Source organism: Girardinichthys multiradiatus, chromosome 11 (genome assembly GCF_021462225.1).
Source record: "Girardinichthys multiradiatus isolate DD_20200921_A chromosome 11, DD_fGirMul_XY1, whole genome shotgun sequence".
Taxonomy (NCBI): domain Eukaryota; kingdom Metazoa; phylum Chordata; class Actinopteri; order Cyprinodontiformes; family Goodeidae; genus Girardinichthys; species Girardinichthys multiradiatus.
Window position 1 is genome coordinate 27,073,405 of NC_061804.1, and position 22,855 is coordinate 27,096,259.

At 41.6% G+C, this 22,855-nt stretch overlaps 1 protein-coding gene across 1 annotated transcript; it reads left to right on the forward strand.

Moving 5' to 3' along the window:
- The first annotated feature begins 476 nt into the window (after positions 1-476).
- Positions 477-21,785, forward strand: gusb (glucuronidase, beta). Its single transcript, XM_047379698.1, has 12 exons — positions 477-764; positions 5,405-5,590; positions 5,710-5,891; positions 6,110-6,252; positions 6,590-6,777; positions 7,212-7,364; positions 9,778-9,956; positions 10,542-10,688; positions 15,785-15,869; positions 16,572-16,748; positions 18,357-18,492; positions 21,168-21,785. Exons 1-12 carry the CDS (start codon positions 573-575, stop codon positions 21,317-21,319), a joined length of 1,920 nt encoding a protein of 639 aa, XP_047235654.1. The 5' UTR covers positions 477-572; the 3' UTR covers positions 21,320-21,785.
- Positions 21,786-22,855: the final 1,070 nt, after the last annotated feature.

A 22,855-nucleotide genomic window follows, 5' to 3' on the forward strand; every position in this document is an offset into this window, starting at 1 on the left:
GATTCAATTCCAAAGGTCAAGTCATATATTATACAGATTTATAACAGAGACGCTTATTTCAAGCGTTTCTATTAATTTAGACAGTGAAAACACAAAACTCAGTTCCACCTAAAATGTAAATATATTACATAAGACGAAAAAAAGCATTTCTAATACACAAATGTTATGTTATGGCCATAGTATGGCCTACAATCATGGGGACGACTGTTGAAAAGGCAGATGTCCAGAAGACAGTCACTAATTGTGAAATCAAGTAGTGTAATAAATGTATTTTATTTTCTTTATTGGAAGGTTGTTGTATAAGAAGGAAAAGGGAGGAAAACAGAAAAAGTGAGAAAAAGAAAAAAACTGAGAAAAAAACTGTATTTGGATATTCGCACGTAAAAGAACGCATCGCGTCGGCTTACAAATTTCTGATAGAACATGAAGGTAACACGACAAGTTACGCAGCTTGGAAGTCACGTGATTCCAGACTAGGCCACGTGATAAAAGCCACAGGAAAACGCGGGGTCAGTCGGTCGATTCACACAACTGAGAAGTTGATCAAGCTGGATTAACCTGCGAAGCTCAGGATGCTCCGTGTTTTGTGGCTGTTCGCCGCCCTTGACTCGGTGCTCCTGTCGGACACGGGCATGCTGTTTCCCCGGGAGTCCTCCTCCAGAGAGGTGAAAGAGCTGAACGGGCTCTGGGTATTTAGGGCTGACAGATCCCCTAACAGGAACCAGGGCTTCGAGAGGGCTTGGTACAAAAGTCGCCTGGCAGAGGTGAGTGAGTGGACCTGCAGAAAACAAAGCAGCTGACTTTGTTTGACAGCTGATCGCAATAAAACAATCAGTTACTGCAAATGAAATATTTAGCATACTATACATTTAGAGGTACTTGGAATTATTCTGGCTACAGTGTTTTGGATCTGCTATCCAAAGTGGTCAGAATCAGACGGGAAAGAAAACCGGAAATCAGAATCGCCAGGAAGTCTGATTGGTGCATCTCTACTAAAATTTTATCTCAGTTTTGTTTGGATTAAGCAGTGACAACAAGGTCTTTGTGGCTTGGAAATGAGTTTGCTTACAGTTTTTTCCTCCAACTTAATGTTTCTCAGGGAAGTTTGTAAAGAGAACAAAATTGGTCCGAGTCCAGGACCTTGTGGAACAGAAAAACTACCCTTTGGTATTTATAGGAGAGGGCTTATACACATGAAGAGACTGGAAACTGACAGATAAATGATGACCTAAGAAAATGTATTTTTAATCTCAATGTGTTTTAAGATAAATCTTAAACAGATTTTAGTATCTCTGACATTAACTGATCGTATCAATTGGACCAGACTAGTGTTGATTTAACATGGAACATTTATTAACCAAAGCATTTACATTAGTTGGTTTAGCAAGGTGATTGGTCAGAATGTTTTTTGAATGTGTACCATTTTTGTCGTTAAATAGTCATAAAAATATGACTGAAGGGCAATATAGGAATAGGCTGTCCAACTTTACTGTGGCTTTTGGACAATTTGACCGCAGTGCTAGAACACCCCAGGGTTGTTTTTTATTTTCGTATATTAACTATAAGAGATAGAGTGCAGGGTGGCCATGATACATGGCAACAGGTCCTGTACAGGAGCATCGAAAAGGCAATGTCCATGGAGTTGAAAATAAAGGTTTGTGAGGAAATGCAGGAAGCTCTTCTGTTTTTATATGTCATGTCAAGACAAGGTCAGTCTGCTGGTTGCGGTGTGCAGGTTCTAGTTATCATTTGACAAAAAGCAATGCATTACATTCATCTGCAGAACATCTGAAGGATCGCCTTCCTAGCAGCAAGTCCTGATTCAGGAAAAGTGGTTTTTTTTGGCCTCATGCGCTGCGATAAGCAGACAGCCTTTGAGTTTGCAATGGAGATTAAGCCATCCTTCGGCATGTAGGGGATCATAGATGGCTTGCTTTGGAGGAGAAGCTGCACAACCAACTTCTGAGGGCAGCAGGCCGGCCAAGTAAGCACACAGAATGCTCTGTGCTTGGTGAAGGTACCAGAGCCCCTAGCCAATGACAGCTTGGAGTTTACCTCCAGGAATCCACTGAGCCACTGCTTTCTCCAGTTAATCTATGTTCCCTGCCAGCTCCATAATTGTGCCTCTGAATGCAGCTGGTCATTCTAGCAGCTGACATTGTTCCAACAGTAAAAGTAGTGGGTCTGCTGTGAGATGTTCTGATGCTGGGATGAATGTCTGAATTAAAACCCTGAGCAGTAATTAAAGTATTGGAGTCCACCAGTTCATCGTGGAGACTGAGGGCAGGCTAAAAGGACATTTCTGGTCACTGACTCCTTCCACATCTCCATCAGCTGCTTGCTCTTCTAAACATTTGGCAGGTGGTGCTCTCCTCCCAAATGCTCTTTAAAGTAACATCTAAAGTAAGACTTTACCGCTTTGAAACCCTCTAGACGAGATAAACACAATATTGTTTCCTTGTATATTTGTGTTGTATGAATTAGCCAGAAAATAATTGTAAATTAAACGTAGTGTTGAGATGGATATTTTCATGAACAGCTTGCTTTATCTGATTGGTTCAAATAGAGACGAACATCCCTGGGATGGGAGTTGCCAAACATGGTTTATCTAAAAAAAAATAATAATAATAATGAAATGACAGATGCTGTTGCCTGATTGTGGTTTTCTTCTTATAGCTGCCATCAACATGTCCAGTGAGTCACAGATTCCTAGCAACATGTTTAAAATATGATTCACCAACTTCAGTAGAAGCAAAATGATTTAATAATTATAATAACGATAAGGGGTTACTATTTGGTAGATACAAATTCATTCTACAGAAATCAAACACTACAAGGATTGGACAATGAATCTGAAAGACCTGGTTTTAGACCACAATAATTTATTAGTATGGTGTAGGGCCTCTTTTTCAATTCAATTCAAAGATACTTTATTGATCCCCGAGGGGAAAATAGAATTCCAGTACAACCCATCCAAACATACATCATGACACAAGACAAGGGGGACGGGTCACCGAGGCTTTGCTGCCCACTCACAGGCGCTGCCCTTGTTAGATGAGAAAAGAGGCCACATTAGGTAAGTAGAGGGAAAAAATCATATTTCACACTTTATCCTTAGCAGGATACAGTTTGAGATTGCAAAAAACGTCAACACAAAGAAGCAACAAGTTTACAAAACAACATCATGCTGGGAACGGTGAAGGTGGTGTGAGGGGTGCGTATGTTTATCTTGAGCATGTGTGTGTGTGCAAGTGAGTGTGTGCAAGTAAGTCCATGAAGCACTGTCACAGAGGCCATTGTCCTTGATGGTTCGTTGAAATGTTCATCAACCGGCCACAAAGTTCTGAGCAGGTCCACAGATGTCCTCAGGGAAGGGAGGGGGCAGAGGGAGCAGAGCGTCATGTTTACATAACTTCCAGGAGAAGTTGAACATAGCCAGCCATCAAGGTCGTGCAGGGGAGCCAGATTCAGAAAAACAATAATTATTTGGGTTAGTCTGACTCTTAATTTTCCGTCAGCCTTGAGAGTCTTGCTGGTGCTTCTCAAAGGCGAATCCAAACAGCCAAATTCCTGGTCTTTCACCAGATCCGAGCGAACAACTTTCTCCAAGATTTATCCCATTTCACCCCTGAGTCCAGGAACCGTAACCTGCCTGCGATCCTGTAAGGATCACATCCAGTCTGCGATTCAGCTCACGTAACATCTCAGTCTGAGTGTTGATCGCCCTGAAGATCCCATCACACATACCAGGCAGCCTCACAATGGCCGGAATAGCTGCTGACATTCTCCGAATTTCTCAATATGCCAGGTAACCGCTGACTCCAAAAAGCAGAAATCCTGATATCAAACATCCAATTATATACACATCTTCCACATCCTCGACTGACTTTATTGACAAACACACAACCCTCCACTTCTGCCAGGAGTCCATCGTGTATCCAGAGGAAAACGTCCAGTCCGGACAAGTTGGGTTCTCCTTCACCCTGTCTTCTCCTCGAGAAAATTTGATCAATTGCATTGAGAGACCAGCTGACCAAATCCATAACTCAGAATTTGGAAGATATGCAAAAAGAGGCTCCAAAGACAAGACACAGAGCTGAAGCAGGGCAGATATGGGAGGGGTGCGGAGACAGAGAAAAAGCGTCCACCTCCACCGAGAGCAGACACAAAGTATTTTGCGGCCAATACAGCATCAATTTGTCTTGGGAATGACATATACAAGTCCTGCACAGTGGTCAGAGGGATTTTAAGCCATTCTTCTTGCAGGATAGTGGCCAGGTCACTACGTGATACTGGTGGAGGAAAACGTTTCCTGACTCGCTCCTCCAAAACACCCCAAAGAGGCTCAATAATATTTAGATCTGGTGACTGTGCAGGCCATGGGAGATGTTCAACTTCACTTTCATGTTCATCAAACCAATCTTTCACCAGTCTTGCTGTGTGTATTGGTGCATTGTCATCCTGATACACGGCACCGCCTTCAGGATACAATGTTTGAACCATTGGATGCACATGGTCCTCAAGAATGGTTTGGTAGTCCTTGACAGTGATGGGCCCATCTGGCACAAGTATTGGACCAAGGGAATGCCATGATATGGTGGCCCAAACCATCAAACCATCACTGATCCACCCCCATGCTTCACTCTGGCCATGCAACAGTCTGGGTGGTACGCTTCTTTGGGGCTTCTCCACACTGTAACTCTCCTGGATGTGGGGAAAACAGTAAAGGTGGACTCATCAGAGAACAATACATGTTTCACATTGTCCACAGCCCAAGATTTGCGCTCCTTGCACCATTGAAACCGACGTTTGGCATTGGCATGATTGACCAAAGGTTTGGCTATAGCAGCCCGGCCGTGTATATTGACCCTGTGGAGCTCCCGACGGACAGTTCTGGTGGAAACAGGAGAGTTGAGGTGCACATTTAATTCTGCCGTGATTTGGGCAGCCGTGGTTTTATGTTCTTTGGATATAATCCGGGTTAGCACCCGAACATCCCTTTCAGACAGCTTCCTCTTGCGTCCACAGTTAATCCTGTTGGATGTGGTTCGTCCTTCTTGGTGGTATGCTGACATTACCCTGGATATCGTGGCTCTTGATACATCACAAAGACTTGCTGTCTTGGTCACAGATGCACCAGCAAGACGTGCACCAACAATTTGTCCTCTTTTGAACTCTGGTATGTCACCCATAATGTTGTGTGCATTTCAATATTTTGAGCAAAATTGTGCTCTTACCCTGCTAATTGAACCTTCACACTCTGCTCTTACTGGTGCAATGTGCAATCAATGAAGACTGGCTACCAGGCTGGTCCAATTTAGCCATGAAACCTCCCACACTAAAATGACAGGTGTTTCAGTTTCATTGTCCAACCCCTGTATATTTGTCATTAATGTTCTGCCAGACTGGCCCTGTAATCGACATGCCGGTTCCTGCCAGCTACAATGACATCACCCAGGACCCCACACTGAGAGATTTCATTGGCTGGGTGTGGTACGAGCGAGAGGTAACGGTTCCTGCCCGCTGGATCACTGATGAAGGCATACGAGTGGTTCTCAGAGTGGGAAGTGCTCACTATTACTCTGTAGTGGTGAGTATTGCATGAGTCTTTATAAGATGTTAGTGTCAGATTAAAAAAAAAAAATAAGGGGGAATGACTACGGTATGTATTAGAAGTAATTCTTTAACTTTCTTCTTTATATCCACCAGTGGGTGAATGGTGTCAAGGTGACAGAACATGAAGGCGGCCATCTGCCTTTTGAGGCTGAAATAGGGACCTTACTACGTAAAGAGCCAATCATCCTATGCAGGATCACCATCGCTGTGAACAACACTCTGACTCTGCACACTCTCCCTCCAGGCAGCATCCAGTACATGAATGACCGTACAAGGTAAACTTCTCCTTTCTTAAACATCATTGCTGGCCTATAAGAAAGCCTAACCTCATTATAGTCATTGTTGTGTTAACCTCTGATTACTGCTCTTTTTCCTTTTTTATTATACTGATATGCAAAAATCTTTCACTTTCAGCTGTTGTTTTACCAAACTTGTGCTTCACTGATGAATGGCCTTAAGTAGGCTTTCTAATGAGACTCTTCTTGATCCACAGGTATCCTGATGGGTTCTTTGTTCAAAACACCAATTTTGATTTCTATAACTATGCTGGGATACACCGTCCTGTGCTATTATATACGACTCCTAAAGCCTACCTGGATGACATCACCGTGGTTACAGATTTCATGGATAATACAGGTAAACTAAAAGCGTGTGTAGAAGTAAACCCATATTTAAAAAAAAACAATGTTTTACAATTTCACCACACTTGACCCTTTTTATGTAGCTGGTTCTCTTCTCCACAAACGTGAATAAAGGTCCAGTTAGTAGTTTTTGTGTTGTGGAGCTGAAATGCCAACAAGCAGGATGTCTCATGTCACAATAATTACTCAATTTCAGATGGTCACTATTGTGAAACCATGTGCAGAATAATGCGCAGTTGTGAATGTTATTAACATTAAATGGCAGAAAGCTATAATAAAATAAGAAACAAGCTTATGCCTTTTATATTTGTGGTTTTTCCTCTGGATTTCAGGATTGGTTAGGTATAGTGTTTCAGTCCAAGGAGCAGCCTCAGCTACTGTGAAGGTGACTTTAATGGACACAGGAGGTCACTGTGTTGCTTCCTCCAATGAGCCTTCTGGGGTGCTCAAAGTGGCAGATGTCAATCTGTGGTGGCCATACTTGATGCACGAGAATCCAGGTTATCTTTACTCTTTGGAGGTAAGTCATACTTTAGTATAAAGTAGTTAGTTTCTGAATGGAGCTTCAGATTTGGATCATGCAAAGGCTGCCACCAAAGAAGTGAAACTTCAAAGTAAGCAGATTCAGAAAGTATCATTTTATCTTTTATAGACTGTCGCAATGAGGGGCATCTGAGTTTAATGCATTTTCCACTACGTTTTCTACTGAAATGATTAAGGGGCTGCATGGTATTTGTTGTTTTTAAGCCAGTATCAGTCCACAGCCATGCAATGAGCCTTTTATGAAAGTTAAAGCAGTGCTGTGGACCACTGTGTGCTCTTTGACCTCTTAAGTCCCAATGCCCTGGTACTGGGGGAACAATTTAACTGTTTTTCCTACTGTTTAAAATTTATTTTTATTTTTAAGATCGTTTTGTTGAAAATAGCAGCTTTTTTTGGTTCTTTTCTATCCAGGTTCGCCTAATGGCTGCTGATGAGAGATCAACATACGAGGATGTTTATGCTCTACCAGTTGGCATCCGCACAGTTAACGTCACCAGCACCCAGTTCCTCATCAACAACAAGCCTTTCTATTTTCATGGAGTCAATAAGCATGAAGATGCTGATGTACGTACCAGAGTGAAGCTAAACCTTCACTCATTCTTACTTGGTGTTGAGTTTGAATACAGTGCCTTGCAAAAGTATTTATATCCCTAGAACTTTTAGATTTCTGTCTCGTTGCATCTTCAAACTTCAACATTATGGGGATTTTATGTGACTGATCAACACAAAATGGCTCATAATTCTGATGTAAAAGGAAAATGATAAACGGTTCTCAAAACGTTGTGCAAATAAAAACCTGAGAAGTGTGGCGTTTCAGTATTCCACACCATTTAACTTGATACCCCCTAAATAGACTCCAGTGCAACCAGATGCCTACAGGTATCACCTGATTGGTCAATAGAGCCCATTTGTGTGGCACAAGAGCTAACCTACTTGGATGTGATGATCTAACTAAACTCACAGGCCAGGGAAAGTCCCATAGTTGGTCTGAGGGAGCTGCAGAGATCCACATCTCAGGTGGAAGAATCTGTAGACAGGACAACTTAGGTTATGGAGGGCTCTGAATGTTAACAGAAGGATTTAACCTAAGCCTTCCTCATCTTACCCATCTCCTTCATGCTTACATCATGTTTACACACCATCTTGCCCCCTTCGTTCCTCTTCTGACTCTCTTCTCTTCTATGCCATTCAATTCAATTCAAAGATACTTTATTGATCCCCGAGGGGAAATTAGAATTCCAGTACAACCCATCCAAACATACATCATGACACAAGACAAGGGGGGACGGGTCACCGAGGCTTTGCTGCCCACTCACAGGCGCTGCCCTTGTTAGATGAGAAAAGAGGCCACATTAGGAAAGTAGAGGGGAAAAAAATCATATTTCACACTTTATCCTTAGCAGGATACAGTTTGAGATTGCAAAAAACATCAGCACAAAGAAGCAACAGTTGACAAAACATCATGCCGGGAACGGTGAAGGTGGTGTGAGGGGGGTGCATATGTTTATGTTTATCTTGAGCATGTGTGTGTGTGCAAGTGATTGTGTGCGAATAAGTCCATGAAGCACTGTCACAGAGGCCATTGTCCTTGCTGGTACGTTGGAACGTTCATCAACCGGCCACAAAGTTCTGAGCAGGTCCACAGATGTCCTCAGGGAAGGGAGGGGGCAGAGGGAGCAGAGCGTCATGTTTACATAACTTCCAGGAGAAGTTGAACATAGCCAGCCATCAAGGTCGTGCAGGGGAGTCAGATTCAGAAAAACAATAATTATTTGGGTTAGTCTGACTCTTAATTTTCCATCAACCTTGAGAGTCTCACTGGTGCTTCTCAAAGGCGAATCCAAACAGCCAGATTCCTGGTCTTTCTGCCAGATCCGAGCGAACAACTTTCTCCAAGATTTATCCCATTTCACCCCTGAGTCCAGGAACCGTAACCTGCCTGCGATCCTCTGTAAGGATCACATCCAGTCTGCGATTCAGCTCACGTAGCATCTCAGTCTGAGTGTTGATCGCCCTGAAGATCCCATCACACATGCCAGGCAGCCTCACAATTGCCAGAACAGCTTCTGACATTCTCCGAATTTCTCGATATGCCAGGTAACCGCTGACTCCAAAAAGCAGAAATCCTGATATCAAACATCCAATTATATACACATCTTCCACATCCTCGACTGACATTATCGACAAACACATAATCCTCCTTCTGCCAGGAGTCCATCGTGTATCCGGAGAAAAATGTCCCGTCTGGGCAAGCGGGCTCTCCCGACCCCTGTCTTCTCGTCGAGAACATTTGATCAATTGCATTGAGAGACCAGCTGACCAAATCCATATTTTGGAAGAATTTGGAAGATGTGCAAAAAGAGGCTCCAAAAAGACAAGACACAGAGCTGAAGCAGGGCAAATATGGGAGGGGTGCGGAGACAGAGGAAAAGCGTCCACCTCCACCGAGAGCAGGAAAAGAAGATGTGCCCGTCTGTCCACCATGGGACTCGGGTCTTTTAGCTGCTCTGCTCCCAAACTCTGGAGTAAACTCCCACCGGATCTCAGAATGATATCACCCCTGCACACTTTCATATCTCTCCTTAAAACTCTCTTGTTCAGACTAGCATACCCCACTTGACCTCCCCATACCTCAAACATTTATCGGTATTATATTTGTTGGTCTCTTTGTATTGCTTTTAACCTTTGTTCATAATTTGTTGTTTTATCTTATTGATGTACAGCAACAATGAGTGCTTATAAATAAAATGTAGTAATAATAATAATAATAAATGGCAGACTTACGTTTTGGTGGAGTTAACATTTTCCTTTTACTTCACAACAGTAAACTACTTTGTCTCCAACATAATCCCAATAAAATGCACAGACTCTTGTGGTTGTAGCATTACAAAATATGAACGTTCAGTGGAGATGAATACTTGTGACACGGACGGTAATATCAATTCATTTTTGAACCTGTCCTGCCTTCTACCTGTAGATTCGAGGTAAAGGTTTGGACTGGCCCCTTGTCGTCAAGGACTTTAACTTGATAAAGTGGTTGGGGGCCAACTCGTTCCGCACCAGCCACTACCCCTATGCTGAGGAGATTCTGCAGATGTGTGACCGCCATGGCATCGTGGTGATAGATGAGAGCCCAGGGGTCGGCATTAAAGACATGTAAGCTCACCTCCTTTTAAGATACGCAGTAGGATCAAATGTTTAACATCAGTTGTAGATCAGTTATGTTTTTTAAAGACCTGGCACAACGTCATGCCGTTTTTCAAACAAAAGCTGGCTAGTGGCATGGCTGAAGAAATGGAAGATGGGCTGACATGATGGTTCAATGTGTGGGACCTTTGTCTTTAAATGGGAGGTTCACACTTTAAATGAAGTTGCACAGATTAAAGCACGGTGAGGTAGCATTTTGTTTCTATGATCCTCAGCTCTGGAACAAACTCCCTGAAAACCTAAGATATTAACAAACTATTGGCTTGTTTAAATCAGGGCTGAAAACATTATTTTTAAAGCAGCTGTTGATCAAATACTAAACTATTAGCCTGCTTTAAGTGTGTGATTGAAGATTAGATTAGGATTTGGATTTAAATTTAAAATTAAACTTCAGTTTAGATTTTGATTTAAATTTGCATTTAAATCTGAATTTTTACCAGTTTCCTTTATGCAGTGCTTTGTCTAGAGGTAAAAGTTTTCCATTAATAGAGTGCAGTTTTTCAGTGTATGGATCTATATGTTTTTCCAAAACAGTCGCAGCTTTGGAAACGCCTCCCTGACCCACCACCTAGCTGTTATGGATGAGCTTGTACGGCGGGACAAGAACCATCCATCTGTGGTCATGTGGTCCGTAGCTAATGAGCCCGCCTCAGAGATGCCCCCTGCTGAAAATTATTTCAAGTAAGTTATTGTTGATGATGGTGGAGTTATGCTTTTTTTTTTTGTTGTTTTACTCTTTAGATTTTTACTTTATTAAACAGTTTATGGTATAGAGAAGGTATCTCCAGAGGCAGCTTTAAAATACCTCTTGGTAACTGTGGACAAAAATGATAAGAAAACTGAGCAGAGATATTGAATACAGAAGAGCAGCCTCATAAAAGGTGGCAGGTTTTAGCATTTTTCTTTCCGTTTTAGGGTAATATCTGCATAAAATTCCCACAAAAGATCTTTTCACCTCTTTCAAAATGTTTGCTCTGTTCTAAAACTTACAAACTGAAACATGAATCCTTAACCAGGAAAATAGGTGTGTGTGTGTGCATATAAAGCTTAATTAGGAGCCTGTAAAATCCCGTTTATTCCCATGAATAGTTTTCCTGTGTCTCATGGTGTTTTGTTAATGGAAAAAAGAATAAAAAACATGATTTTTGTGTAGAAAATGCACTGAAAAAAGAACACAATGTATTCTATGAGGCCAGACTTAATTAATTGTATTCATTTTTTATTTTTATTTTGTGGCTCTATTGGCCTTTATTTTGTAAGTTGACTGACAGGAAATGGGTTGGAGAGAGCGAGGGAAAGACATGCAGCAATCTCAATGGGCCAGGAACTCGAACCCATGACTTACCCATGACCACGCTTTACTTCCACGCCACTGCTGTGCCCCTATTTTTATTATGTAGGTATTGCACCACTGGATACATTTTATTTCGTAGGGTGTAGGGCAGATATGGAACCTCAGATATAGAAGGTGTAGCATGGCTTTTAAGGGCATTCTAGTCCTCATCTACTCAAAGCAAAAGCTCTGTCCCAGTTCCCACCACAGAGTCAAGCTTGTTGCCTGTAAAGGATGGGACTCCCCCAGGACTGCTCCTTGGCTCTGATCCTGTTTTGACCCTCAGCGTGCACTGGAGCAGTTCCCAGCAGAGAGAGAAGCAGCCAGGACAAAAATCAGTCTCAGGACATGGTGTCCTTTTTTATACAGGTACATCTAAAACATTTTAATTTTGCATAAAAGTGAAAAAAAATATTTTTTGCCAGTCATCTCAGAAAGTGAAATTCATATATTATATAGAATCATTACACATAGAGTGAGATATTCCAAGCCTTTGTTTCTTGTAATTTTGATGATTTTGGCTTACAGATAATGAAAAACCCAAAATTCAGTGTCTCTGAAAATTAGAATACTGTGAAAAAGTTTATTATTGGACACTTAAACGGCCTCTCACTCTGAGACATAGGTTACACAATAACGGGGAAGGCTGCTGACTTGACAGATGTCCAGAAGACAGTCATCAATACCCTCCACAAGGAAGGGAAGTCACAAAAGGTCATTGCTGAAGAAGCTGGTTGTTCAAAGTTCTGTATCCAAGCATATTGACAAAACATTTAGTGGAAGGAAGATGTGTGGTAAGAAAAGGTGCAACAGGGAGACTCGCAGCCTTGAGAGGATTGTCAAGCAAAGTCCATTCAAGAATTTGGGGGAGCTTCACAAGGAGTGGACTGAGGCTGGAGTTGGTGCATCAAGAGCCACCACACAGAAGATTATGAGATATGAGCTACAAATGTCTCATTCCTCGTGTCAAGCCCCTCCTGAACCAGAGACGTCAGAAACGTCTTACCTGGGCTGAGGAGAAAAGGAACTGGACTGTTGCTCAATGCTCCAAAGTTCTGTCTTCAGAAGAAAGTAAATTCTGCATTTCATTTAGAGTCTTTAGGAAGAGTGGAGAGGCACAGAATCCATGTTGCTTGAAGTCCAGTGTGAAGTTTCCAGTTAGTGATGGTTTGTGGTGCCATGTCATCAGCTGGTGTTGGTCCACTGGGTTTTCTGAAGTCCACAGTCAACGCAGCCATCTACCAGGAAATTCTAGAGCACTTCATGCTTTCCTTTGCTGACGAGCTGTATGGAGATGCTGATTTTATTTTCCAGCAGGACCTGGCACCTGCCCACACTGCCAAAGGTACCAAAAGCTGCTTCAGTGACCGTGGTTTTCCTGTTCTGGATGGGCCAGCAAACTCCCCTGACCTGAACCTCATAGAGAATCTATGGGCTGTTGTCATGAGGAAGATGAGACACCAGACCCTAAAAGGAAGATTACCTGAAGGCAGCTATCAAAGCAATCTGGACCTCCATTACACTTCAGCAGAACCACAGGCTGATCGCCTCCATGCCACGCTGCATTGATGCAGTAATTCATGTAAGAGGAGGCCCAACCAAGTAGTGAGTGCATAGAAATGGGCATACTTTTCAGAAGCCTGACATTTGTGCTTGAAACATCCTTTTCTGATTGGTCTAATGTGATATTAAAATTTTTTGAGACACCAAATTTTTTATTTTTTTTTTACCTGTAAGTCATAATCATCAAAATTACAAGAAATTAAAGCTTAAAATATTTTACCTTATGTTGAATGAATCTCTATAAAATGGCAAAAAATATTGCACTTTTATTCAATATTCAAATTTTTTGAGATATACCTGTAAATGACAGACTGGATCCTTCTCTGTTGTAATGTGGGTGTTGCAGTAATTTACCAAATTTGGCTTAATGTGGACTCCGGTTTGGTTTTCATATACAGGTCCTTCTCAAAATATTAGCATATTGTGATAAAGTTCATTATTTTCCATAATGTCATGATGAAAATTTAACATTCATATATTTTAGATTCATTGCACACTAACTGAAATATTTCAGGTCTTTTATTGTCTTAATACGGATGATTTTAGCATACAGCTCATGAAAACCCAAAATTCATATCTAACAAAATTAGCATATCATTAAAAGGGTCTCTAAACGAGCTATGAACCTAATCATCTGAATCAACGAGTTAACTCTAAACACCTGCAAAAGATTCCTGAGGCCTTTAAAACTCCCAGCCAGGTTCATCACTCAAAACCCCAATCATGGGTAAGACTGCCGACCTGACTGCTGTCCAGAAGGCCACTATTGACACCCTCAAGCAAGAGGGTAAGACACAGAAAGAAATTTCTGAACGAATAGGCTGTTCCCAGAGTGCTGTATCAAGGCACCTCAGTGGGAAGTCTGTGGGAAGGAAAAAGTGTGGCAGAAAACGCTGCACAACAAGAAGAGGTGACCGGACCCTGAGGAAGATTGTGGAGAAGGGCCGATTCTAGACCTTGGGGGACCTGCGGAAGCAGTGGACTGAGTCTGGAGTAGAAACATCCAGAGCCACTGTGCACAGGCGTGTGCAGGAAATGGGCTACAGGTGCCGCATTCCCCAGGTCAAGCCACTTTTGAACCAGAAACAGCGGCAGAAGCGCCTGACCTGGGCTACAGAGAAGCAGCACTGGACTGTTGCTCAGTGGTCCAAAGTACTTTTTTCGGATGAAAGCAAATTCTGCATGTCATTCGGAAATCAAGGTGCCAGAGTCTGGAGGAAGACTGGGGTGAAGGGAAATGCCAAAATGCCAGAAGTCCAGTGTCAAGTACCCACAGTCAGTGATGGTCTGGGGTGCCGTGTCAGCTGCTGGTGTTGGTCCACTGTGTTTTATCAAGGGCAGGGTCAATGCAGCTAGCTATCAGGAGATTTTGGAGCACTTCATGCTTCCATCTGCTGAAAAGCTTTATGGAGATGAAGATTTCATTTTTCAGCACAACCTGGCACCTGCTCACAGTGCCAGAACCACTGGTAAATGGTTTACTGACCATGGTATCACTGTGCTCAATTGGCCTGCCAACTCTCCTGACTTGAACCCCATAGAGAATCTGTGGGATATTGTGAAGAGAACGTTGAGAGACTCAAGACCCAACACTCTGGATGAGCTAAAGGCCGCTATCGAAGCATCCTGGGCCTCCATAAGACCTCAGCAGTGCCACAGGCTGATTGCCTCCATGCCACGCCGCATTGAAGCAGTCATTTCTGCAAAAGGATTCCCGACCAAGTATTGAGTGCATAACTGTACATGATTATTTGAAGGTTGACGTTTTTTGTATTAAAAACACTTTTCTTTTATTGGTTGGATGAAATATGCTAATTTTGTGAGATAGGAATTTTGGGTTTTCATGAGCTGTATGCCAAAATCATCCGTATTAAGACAATAAAAGACCTGAAATATTTCAGTTAGTGTGCAATGAATCTAAAATATATGAATGTTAAATTTTCATCATGACATTATGGAAAATAATGAACTTTATCACAATATGCTAATATTTTGAGAAGGACCTGTAGATCATGACTGACCATGTCTGGGTTTACCTGTACCTCCATTACCTAATTTTGGATAAACAAGAAACGATGGCTGGATGGAGATGGCTCTTTGGTTTGTTAAGGTTTCTTACCCCTGGTATAGACCACAATAGAATTATCTAGTCTTACCCATTTTAGTGATGGTCACCAATGTTCCTGGTATGGATAAGATTTATTAAAATTATGTCTAAACAGATTTCTTTATTACCAATTGCAGTACTTCATGGCTCCTTGTGGAGGCACTAAACACTTGGGTTAGAGAAAGGCGATTGGAAGGTAAACCAGGATGGTAAAATTGACTGAAGAACTTGTCATTTAAAAATATGCTGCTTTCTAATGCTTTGGTGTGTTGCCTATTTAATGCGAGTAGAGCAGTTGCACTGAAGAGAGAAGGCACGCACTTTGACAAAAAGTATGAAATGCATATGAAAGTGAAACTTGGATATACAGTATTAGTTTAGCCCTGATTATGGAGAAATCCTGTCATAGCCACCTTACACCACAATGACAGTGTGGTGTAAGGGTTCACTGTCAGTTTTCCCATGAACTGTAATGTAACGAATGCTGTTAGACTAGGTATGAAGCTGCCTCCAATAGCTGGAAGCCAGTGATTGCCTGAGGCTGTAGAGACTAAACCGACTCATCCAAGTACTGTGCCTATCAAATGAACGATATGATCTCACAGTTCCACCTGCACAGACATGCTTTGTCACTGCAACGTTTTAAACTGACTTCAACAGATTGCTTTACCTCACTGTGATTATGTGACTGTATAAACGTCCATCTGATTTGTGGATCAGTCCCTTGACCTCTTACTTGCAACATGGCTCACTGCAGTTTGTTTTTCCCTGCAGGATGTTGATATTGCACACCAAAGCTTTGGACCCTACCCGACCTGTAACCTACATCACGGCCAGTAACTACGCATGGGACAAAGGAGTGAGTCTGTCTTATGTCTTCTCAGTACTGGCAGTATAAAAAAGTAAAAACCCTCTGTTGCACATGAAACCTGGCAACTGGGAATATTAATCTGTAACATTGGACAGCTGTGGGTAAAAAGGAGCATGCAGCTGGTAATGCTTTGTGCATTAACATCGCAGCGATACGTTAGTTTTACCCAGGTTACCCTGGATAAAACTAATCCGTGTCCAACTCCTGTAAACAAAAAAGAAAACATGAGACTAAAATATTTGAAATGGTGCAGCATGCATGTAAACACAGATAATATGGTCAGAGGGCTAAATGAACCGTCCTCTGTCCTGTAGATTTAGCTGTAAGCGTTCGGAAGCTCTTTACCTGTAGTTATTCTATCATTTGTAGACATACTGTATATTGGATTTTTATCCAATTTCTGTGCAACCAGGAACACAAGTCCAGATTAGTAACCCTGAGGGCTCATCTGTTTAGCAACATGAAACACACAAAATCACTTGAGGAAATGGTCAGCCCTTTTTAAAATTGACTGTTCTGTTATTATTGCAGAGCAATCAATGATTGCAATCTAAGGAAATGACTAGAAAAAGCCAATTTTTGCATAACAAAAAACTTTTAATATTTATATCAGGGGAAAAACCCTTACCAGGTTAGCAGCAAGTAAGAGGAAAATCCTGATTTGTGGGTAAGATTATTTCCTGTCTCTAGGCTCCCTTTGTGGATGTCATCTGTGTAAACAGCTACTTCTCCTGGTACCATGATCCGGGCTACGTGGAGTTAATCTCTCTGCAGCTCAATACCCAGTTTGAGGACTGGTATGGAAAATACAAGAAGCCCATCATCCAGAGCGAGTATGGAGCAGATGCGGTGCCAGGGATTCATAATGTGAGGAGCTACACTTACAGAAGTCCTTTTGAATTGTCTCAACGATGAACTTCAGTTCTGCTCAGAAGTTTACACATGGCCATCAAGGGCACTAATGTCGTCATTTTTGGTTCATTTAATTGTTTAACAGTTCTTTTGACAGAAATGTGATGAATATATGAACATACTTGATTAGATTTAAAAACCTTGTAGGTTATTTTATTTATTTGACAACATCCAGTGCCAAATATTTACATACACCCCACTAAATTTAGCTTTAAAGTTCTTTGAGAATTTACACACTTTGTAGCCATCAACGGGCCTGTGGCATAACTCTAGCTGGGTATGTAACCACTTTTCCCATAACTATAGCTAATTTTATTTAAATCAATTGATTTCCTGGCTCAGGACATGGTTTTGGGAAGGGCATTCCAGAAGCCTAATGTTTGCCTGCTTGTTCAGGATCATTGTCCTCTTGGAATATTGAATTGTGTCCAAGTTTCTATCATTTAGCAGTTTATTTGTGGTGAAGTTAAAGTTTTGGCAACAATAGCCCCCACAGCATGATGCAACCACTCTCATGGCAGCTGGTTCAGTGTTCTTTAGTTTGAAAGCCTCACACTCATCCAAACTGTCTTCTAGCTCAGACTTATTCACCTATTCATAAAAGTTCCCTCCAAAATAAGTTTGGCTAGTCTATTTCAGTTGAGTTAAAAGGTTTTGATCTTTGAGCTTTTTTATTTTTTTATTTGTCTGTGTCCCCTCAGTCCATGTTGCTGTAATGGTCTCTTCACTGGGGGCAAGGAGACTGGTGTTCCATTGTATGATCAGTCTTGGTAGATCCTGGGTTGCTCCTAAACATCCCAACTCATTTCTGTTCATCCACAAGTCACAGATTGGGTCAGATGGTTGAACTTGACACTACTGGTTGTTCTAATTGGACAGATACCAAATGTTCATTAAAACTGGTTTTGGAATGGATAAACAAGCTAACATTAAAGCTGCATTAGGAAATTCTGTGAAAACCACAGACTTGGCCAGAAAATGTGAACAAGCACACCTTACAGGTCCCTCACCCTTGCTCTCTGCTGCTACAGCCCTCCCTCCACAGTGGAGCCTGCACTGAATGCACAGGCATGTGGCAGGGTGCTGTATGTACGGGGATAAACCAATCAGTTTAAATAAACTAGCAATTTTGCCACAAAGAGTTGGAAAAATGTATACAGAATTATGGCAGATGTTTTGTAACCACAGGTTTAAGGTGCAATACGCTCTGAGACATTTACCCAAATGTTAGTGGGGTTGTATGTGTATATTTGACCCTGTGAATAAACATGTTAGATCCTGTGAGGATCAGAGAACATCCATAACAAATTAAAGCTTTTGCTCCCAATTCATGTTTTATTTTAAATTGAATTAAAACTTTTTTTTTCCCAAAACAAGTTTAAACACATTGTGTATTATCCCATTCCTGCCCTAGAAGTGTTTGTGTAATCTTCTCACATAAACTGTTTGTGATTTTTATTTCTGTCTGTGAAGTCTGCTGGGAATTTTACCCTTTATCACAATAGTGACAAGACATTTGACAACTGCTCAGCTTTAGTCATGTTATCAAATTTCACTCTTCAGGATCCACCTGTGATGTTTACTGAAGAGTATCAGAAAGTGGTCCTGCAGAATTACCACAATGTGTTTGACCAGAAGAGGAAGCAGTATGTCATCGGTGAACTCATCTGGAACTTTGCTGACTTCATGACTACACAAGGTGAACCAGAGCTACTCACATTTGTGGGGGGACAGTCAGTTTGTGTAAAGCTTTTACCTTCTGATTTTAGCATATTCCGGTTCCTAGGACTAGAATGCAAGAAAAACACAAGCATTTCAAATATTTTCTTGCCTGCCTGCCCTGAGTATATAAGGGGTCAAGGTAACAAAAATTAACTTGAAATGAACTGAAGGTGTGAAATACGGAACATGGTAAAAGTGAGAGCTGTAAAAACCAACATGTGATTAATTTTGCCTCTGGGAAAATTAGAATCCTTGAATTTGGATATCATAACATGGTAAACATTGTTATAAAGATTAAGGTTATCAAATTTGACGTTGCTTGTTTTCATTCACTGCCTTGATTTTAGCGCCTCCAGTTTTACCACTTCAGTTTTATCATTCTTCGCGTTCAGTGTAATTTTTGTTACTTCCGGTAGATCGGAATACGCCAGTGGACAACTTGTAGTCAATAGCCATTCGCATGCATTTTCTATAGTAGACCAGGGCCCTGTCCCAATACTCGCACTTCCACCTTTGTGTCCCTGAATTGCGTGTTGATGGGTTCGAGTGCGTAGTGTGTCCCAATTCTCCAGAGTGGTCCTTAGCCCCGCCCCCTTTGTGCCCTCAATCCACACTTCGGTGAAGCCCACATCTAAGCGGACTTCACCGAAGTATTTTACCCACAATTCACTGCTGCAGATGACGTTCTGAGCAAAAACCAATCACAACCGTCAACGTAATCAACCATCAAATCAGAATAATAAGAACTGCGTAAACTTTAGACAGCAAGCCGACAAATATATATTTTTTTACTGATTTTCCAGGCTCACCATTGTAAGATACCACTGGGTTCAGAGTGAGTCTGGGCAGTCAGTAGGCCATAACACTGAAGTTACCTTTCAAACACTAGTGCGGTGAGAGTCTGGTGTAAAAGCCTACTTCGCTTCCTGCACTTTCTCCTCGAAACAATTGCTTGTTGCAGTTTTAGTTTTTTCTAGCAGCAAGACTTTGAAAACAGCGCTGGTTCCGTCCTTTTTGATGTTGCAGTTATGGTGCAGAGATGCAAGTCGATGACGTAACCCTTACTGTCCCAATTCTCCAATTTTGCACGCTTGTAACCTGCGCACTTCAACCCCTACATGCACTTGTACAAAGTAAACACTTCATAGTAGGGGCGTAGGGTGTAGTGTGGGTATTGGGACAGGGCCCGGGTCCTTCGAAGGATGCAGCCCCTGAATTGGGACATATCCAGTGATGTCGTTGACCACGGGGTGGAGGTTGAGTCTCCAGATTCTCCATCTGTCTCTCTTTCACTGCCGGGATTAAGGCACCTTTTCCACAAGAGGCAGGGGATACTGCTCGTTAAGCTGACAGCTGCCAAAGCAAGCTGGTGCCGAGAAACGCCAAACCTCTTTTTTTTTTTTTTTAATTAAATGGAATCTTAATAAACTGAGTAGATATTTGAGTTCAACAAACCTACATTTTTGACTAAAAACATCTTAAATTTGGGGTCACAAAAAGCGTATTATTTACATTTTATTTACAATTTTTGCCCTCATCGTCCGCCATTGCTGCCCGAGCTCGACCAATCCGATTAGACCCGCAATGAATCATGGGAAATTGTGGGTCATGGACTACAAACTTCGCTGGGGCTGGTGCCGTATTCCGATCTACCGGAAGTAACAAAAACTACACTCTGAACGCGATGAATGATAAAACTGAAGTGGAAAAAATGGAGGCGCTAAAATCCAGGCAGTGAATGAAAACAGTGTTAAATTTGATAACCTTATTATATATAACATCAATATTTACCATGTTATCATTTTAATCTCCTCCAAATTGACCGATTCTAATTTTTTACAAAGGCAAAATTAATCAGAGGTTGATTTTTACTGCACTCAATTTTACCATGTTTAGTATTTCACACCTTTAATTCATTACAAGTTTATTTTTATTACTTTGACCCCTCATAATGGTCATTTATATTGCAAACAAAGACAAAATTCAGTGAGAGCAGTTGCTGTAAAACAAGGTTCCACTTTTTTTCAATGAAGACCAAACAATTACAAAGTTGCTAAACATTTTAAAATGTCTTTAGCAACTTGTATAAGCATTTAGTGCGGCTAGCATTACTAAAACACCAGTCTTAGTCTGTACTCTTGAAACTTGCTCTACTCTATTCAAGCTTCCTGTTATCTGCACTCTTGCAGCCTGCATGAACTGCAGACATGTCTCATCATGACATAGAAAATGGGTTCAATTTACGTGCCTTCTAACATCTCTATCCCTTTCCTAAGTTTATTTTTAATCACCTCAGCGATAATGAAAGTAGATAACCATAGAATTTTATTGTTAACGTTGCGTGGTAGAACCTAGGGTATGGTTTAATCACTGAGCACAAAGGGCTCATTTTTAAGCTGCTGGACAGCAGCCCACGTATCTGAGAAATTAAAGCTTAACATCTGCAGGTTCTGTTGAGCTGATTTCTCAGTGCATCTCTGCTTTTGATTGATTCATCTTAAAGATGATACTGACATGTCTTTTTCAAGCTAGATGGACTCATTTCTGGACCTGAACTCTGATTGGCTGATGCCATAGTTGACCTTTTTTACCTGCTTCTAGCTGTACATACAAGTAGCCTTGTTGGTTAACATGTTGACCTTGTGATTGCAGGGATCACACGTGTGGTGGGGAACAAGAAGGGGATTTTTACTCGGCAAAGGCAACCCAAAGCAGCAGCATTCCTCCTCAAGGAGAGATACTGGAAACTGGCAAATGAAACTGGCACACTGCCTCTCTGGACCAAGTACCCCTGCCCACTGTGACTGACACAGGTGTTTAGGCCCCCAGGACTGCCTCAGTTGCATTGAAAGCCATGTCTTCTGATTTTAGTATTTACACTCAAATTATGTCTAATCAAAAATATGTAAAGGTCTACTCCTAAATAAACAGGGAAAATTCGATAAAGCTAACAAAACAAGAACCACAGCTCACACTCAGAAACTATTACAAAGCACAGTTTCCATTCCCCCTTATTAGCTGCTGGAATCTCCTACTGGAGACTCCCATCCTTTTTTTGTGGCACCACCATTACATTATTTTTCCCAATTTTGATTTTTATGTTTTACAGTAAGCAGATAGGAAAGGGGTGGATAGAGGGAGAAGACATGCAGTAAAGGTTGCCTGGGCTGAGAGTCGAACCTGCAATGGCTCCCGTCGAGGACTGAAGCCTCTGAATATATGACGTGTGTGTTGCTGTGCCACCGCCATGCCCACCCATCTATTATAGTAGTGCTAAAAAAAAGTAAAGGGAACACACAAATAACACATTCTAGATCTGAATGAATGAAATATTCTCATTGAATACTTTGTTCTGTACCAAGTTGAATGTGCTGACAACAAAATCACACAAAAATCATCAATGGAAATCAAATTTATTAACCAATGGAGGCCTGGATTTGGAGTCACACAAAATTAAAGTGGAAAAACACACTACAGTGTGTTGTTTAAGTGTTCCCTTTATTTTTTTTTGAGCAGTGTATATATACACTTACAGGCAGAAATTATAAGGGAAAAAATTATTCAACAACAGTGATAACAACAATGCAGGAAAGCCTTGTAATGGAGTTCATGTGAATAAAAGTCTAATAGGTTTCCCAGATTTGGTTTGAAAGTGTCCAGAGCAGAGTGAAGCAGGCAAACCTGCCTAACAGGGGCCAAATGAGGTCCAAGTCCTAATAAACTGAGGACATCCCAGAGATCCTCCGCTATACTCTGCCAGTAACGTAGGTTTAAACATGTCCAGAAACGATGAATACCCCAGTCGGTCGTGGCAGATGCCCCATCACACTGCGCCAGGTTCTGCTGGAGGCTTCTTCCTGCTCGAACCAAGAAATATGCGGTGACGCTACATGCGTGCTCAGTATGAGCAATTGCTGCACAGTCTATGACTTAATACAAACAACAGCGCACTGCTTGTCCAGGATTAGTGAGTGCTGCAAGTCAGTGACTCGATGCAATCTGCTGGGTCTCCTTTAGAAAACGTTTGACCCTATTTGAATAATAAACTGAACTTTGTTGCATTGTTTGATAGTTGGGATTAATTGGAATGTATGTACCTGACTCGATAAGTAAACTGAATTGAGTGTAATCAGCAACTTGCATTCATGGCAGCGGGGCAATATGCTGGTTTCATTTTGTTCTGGAGAGGAGAAATCTGCAAGCTATGCAGGATTTTTATGTTGAACAGATTTGGCTGGATTACAAACGGCAGTAGTCAGGACATTGGTCCATTGTGAGTCATCAGAGCTGATATCAAATACTTTCTCCCAAATTTGTTTAGTGGTTTGTACGTTATTGGG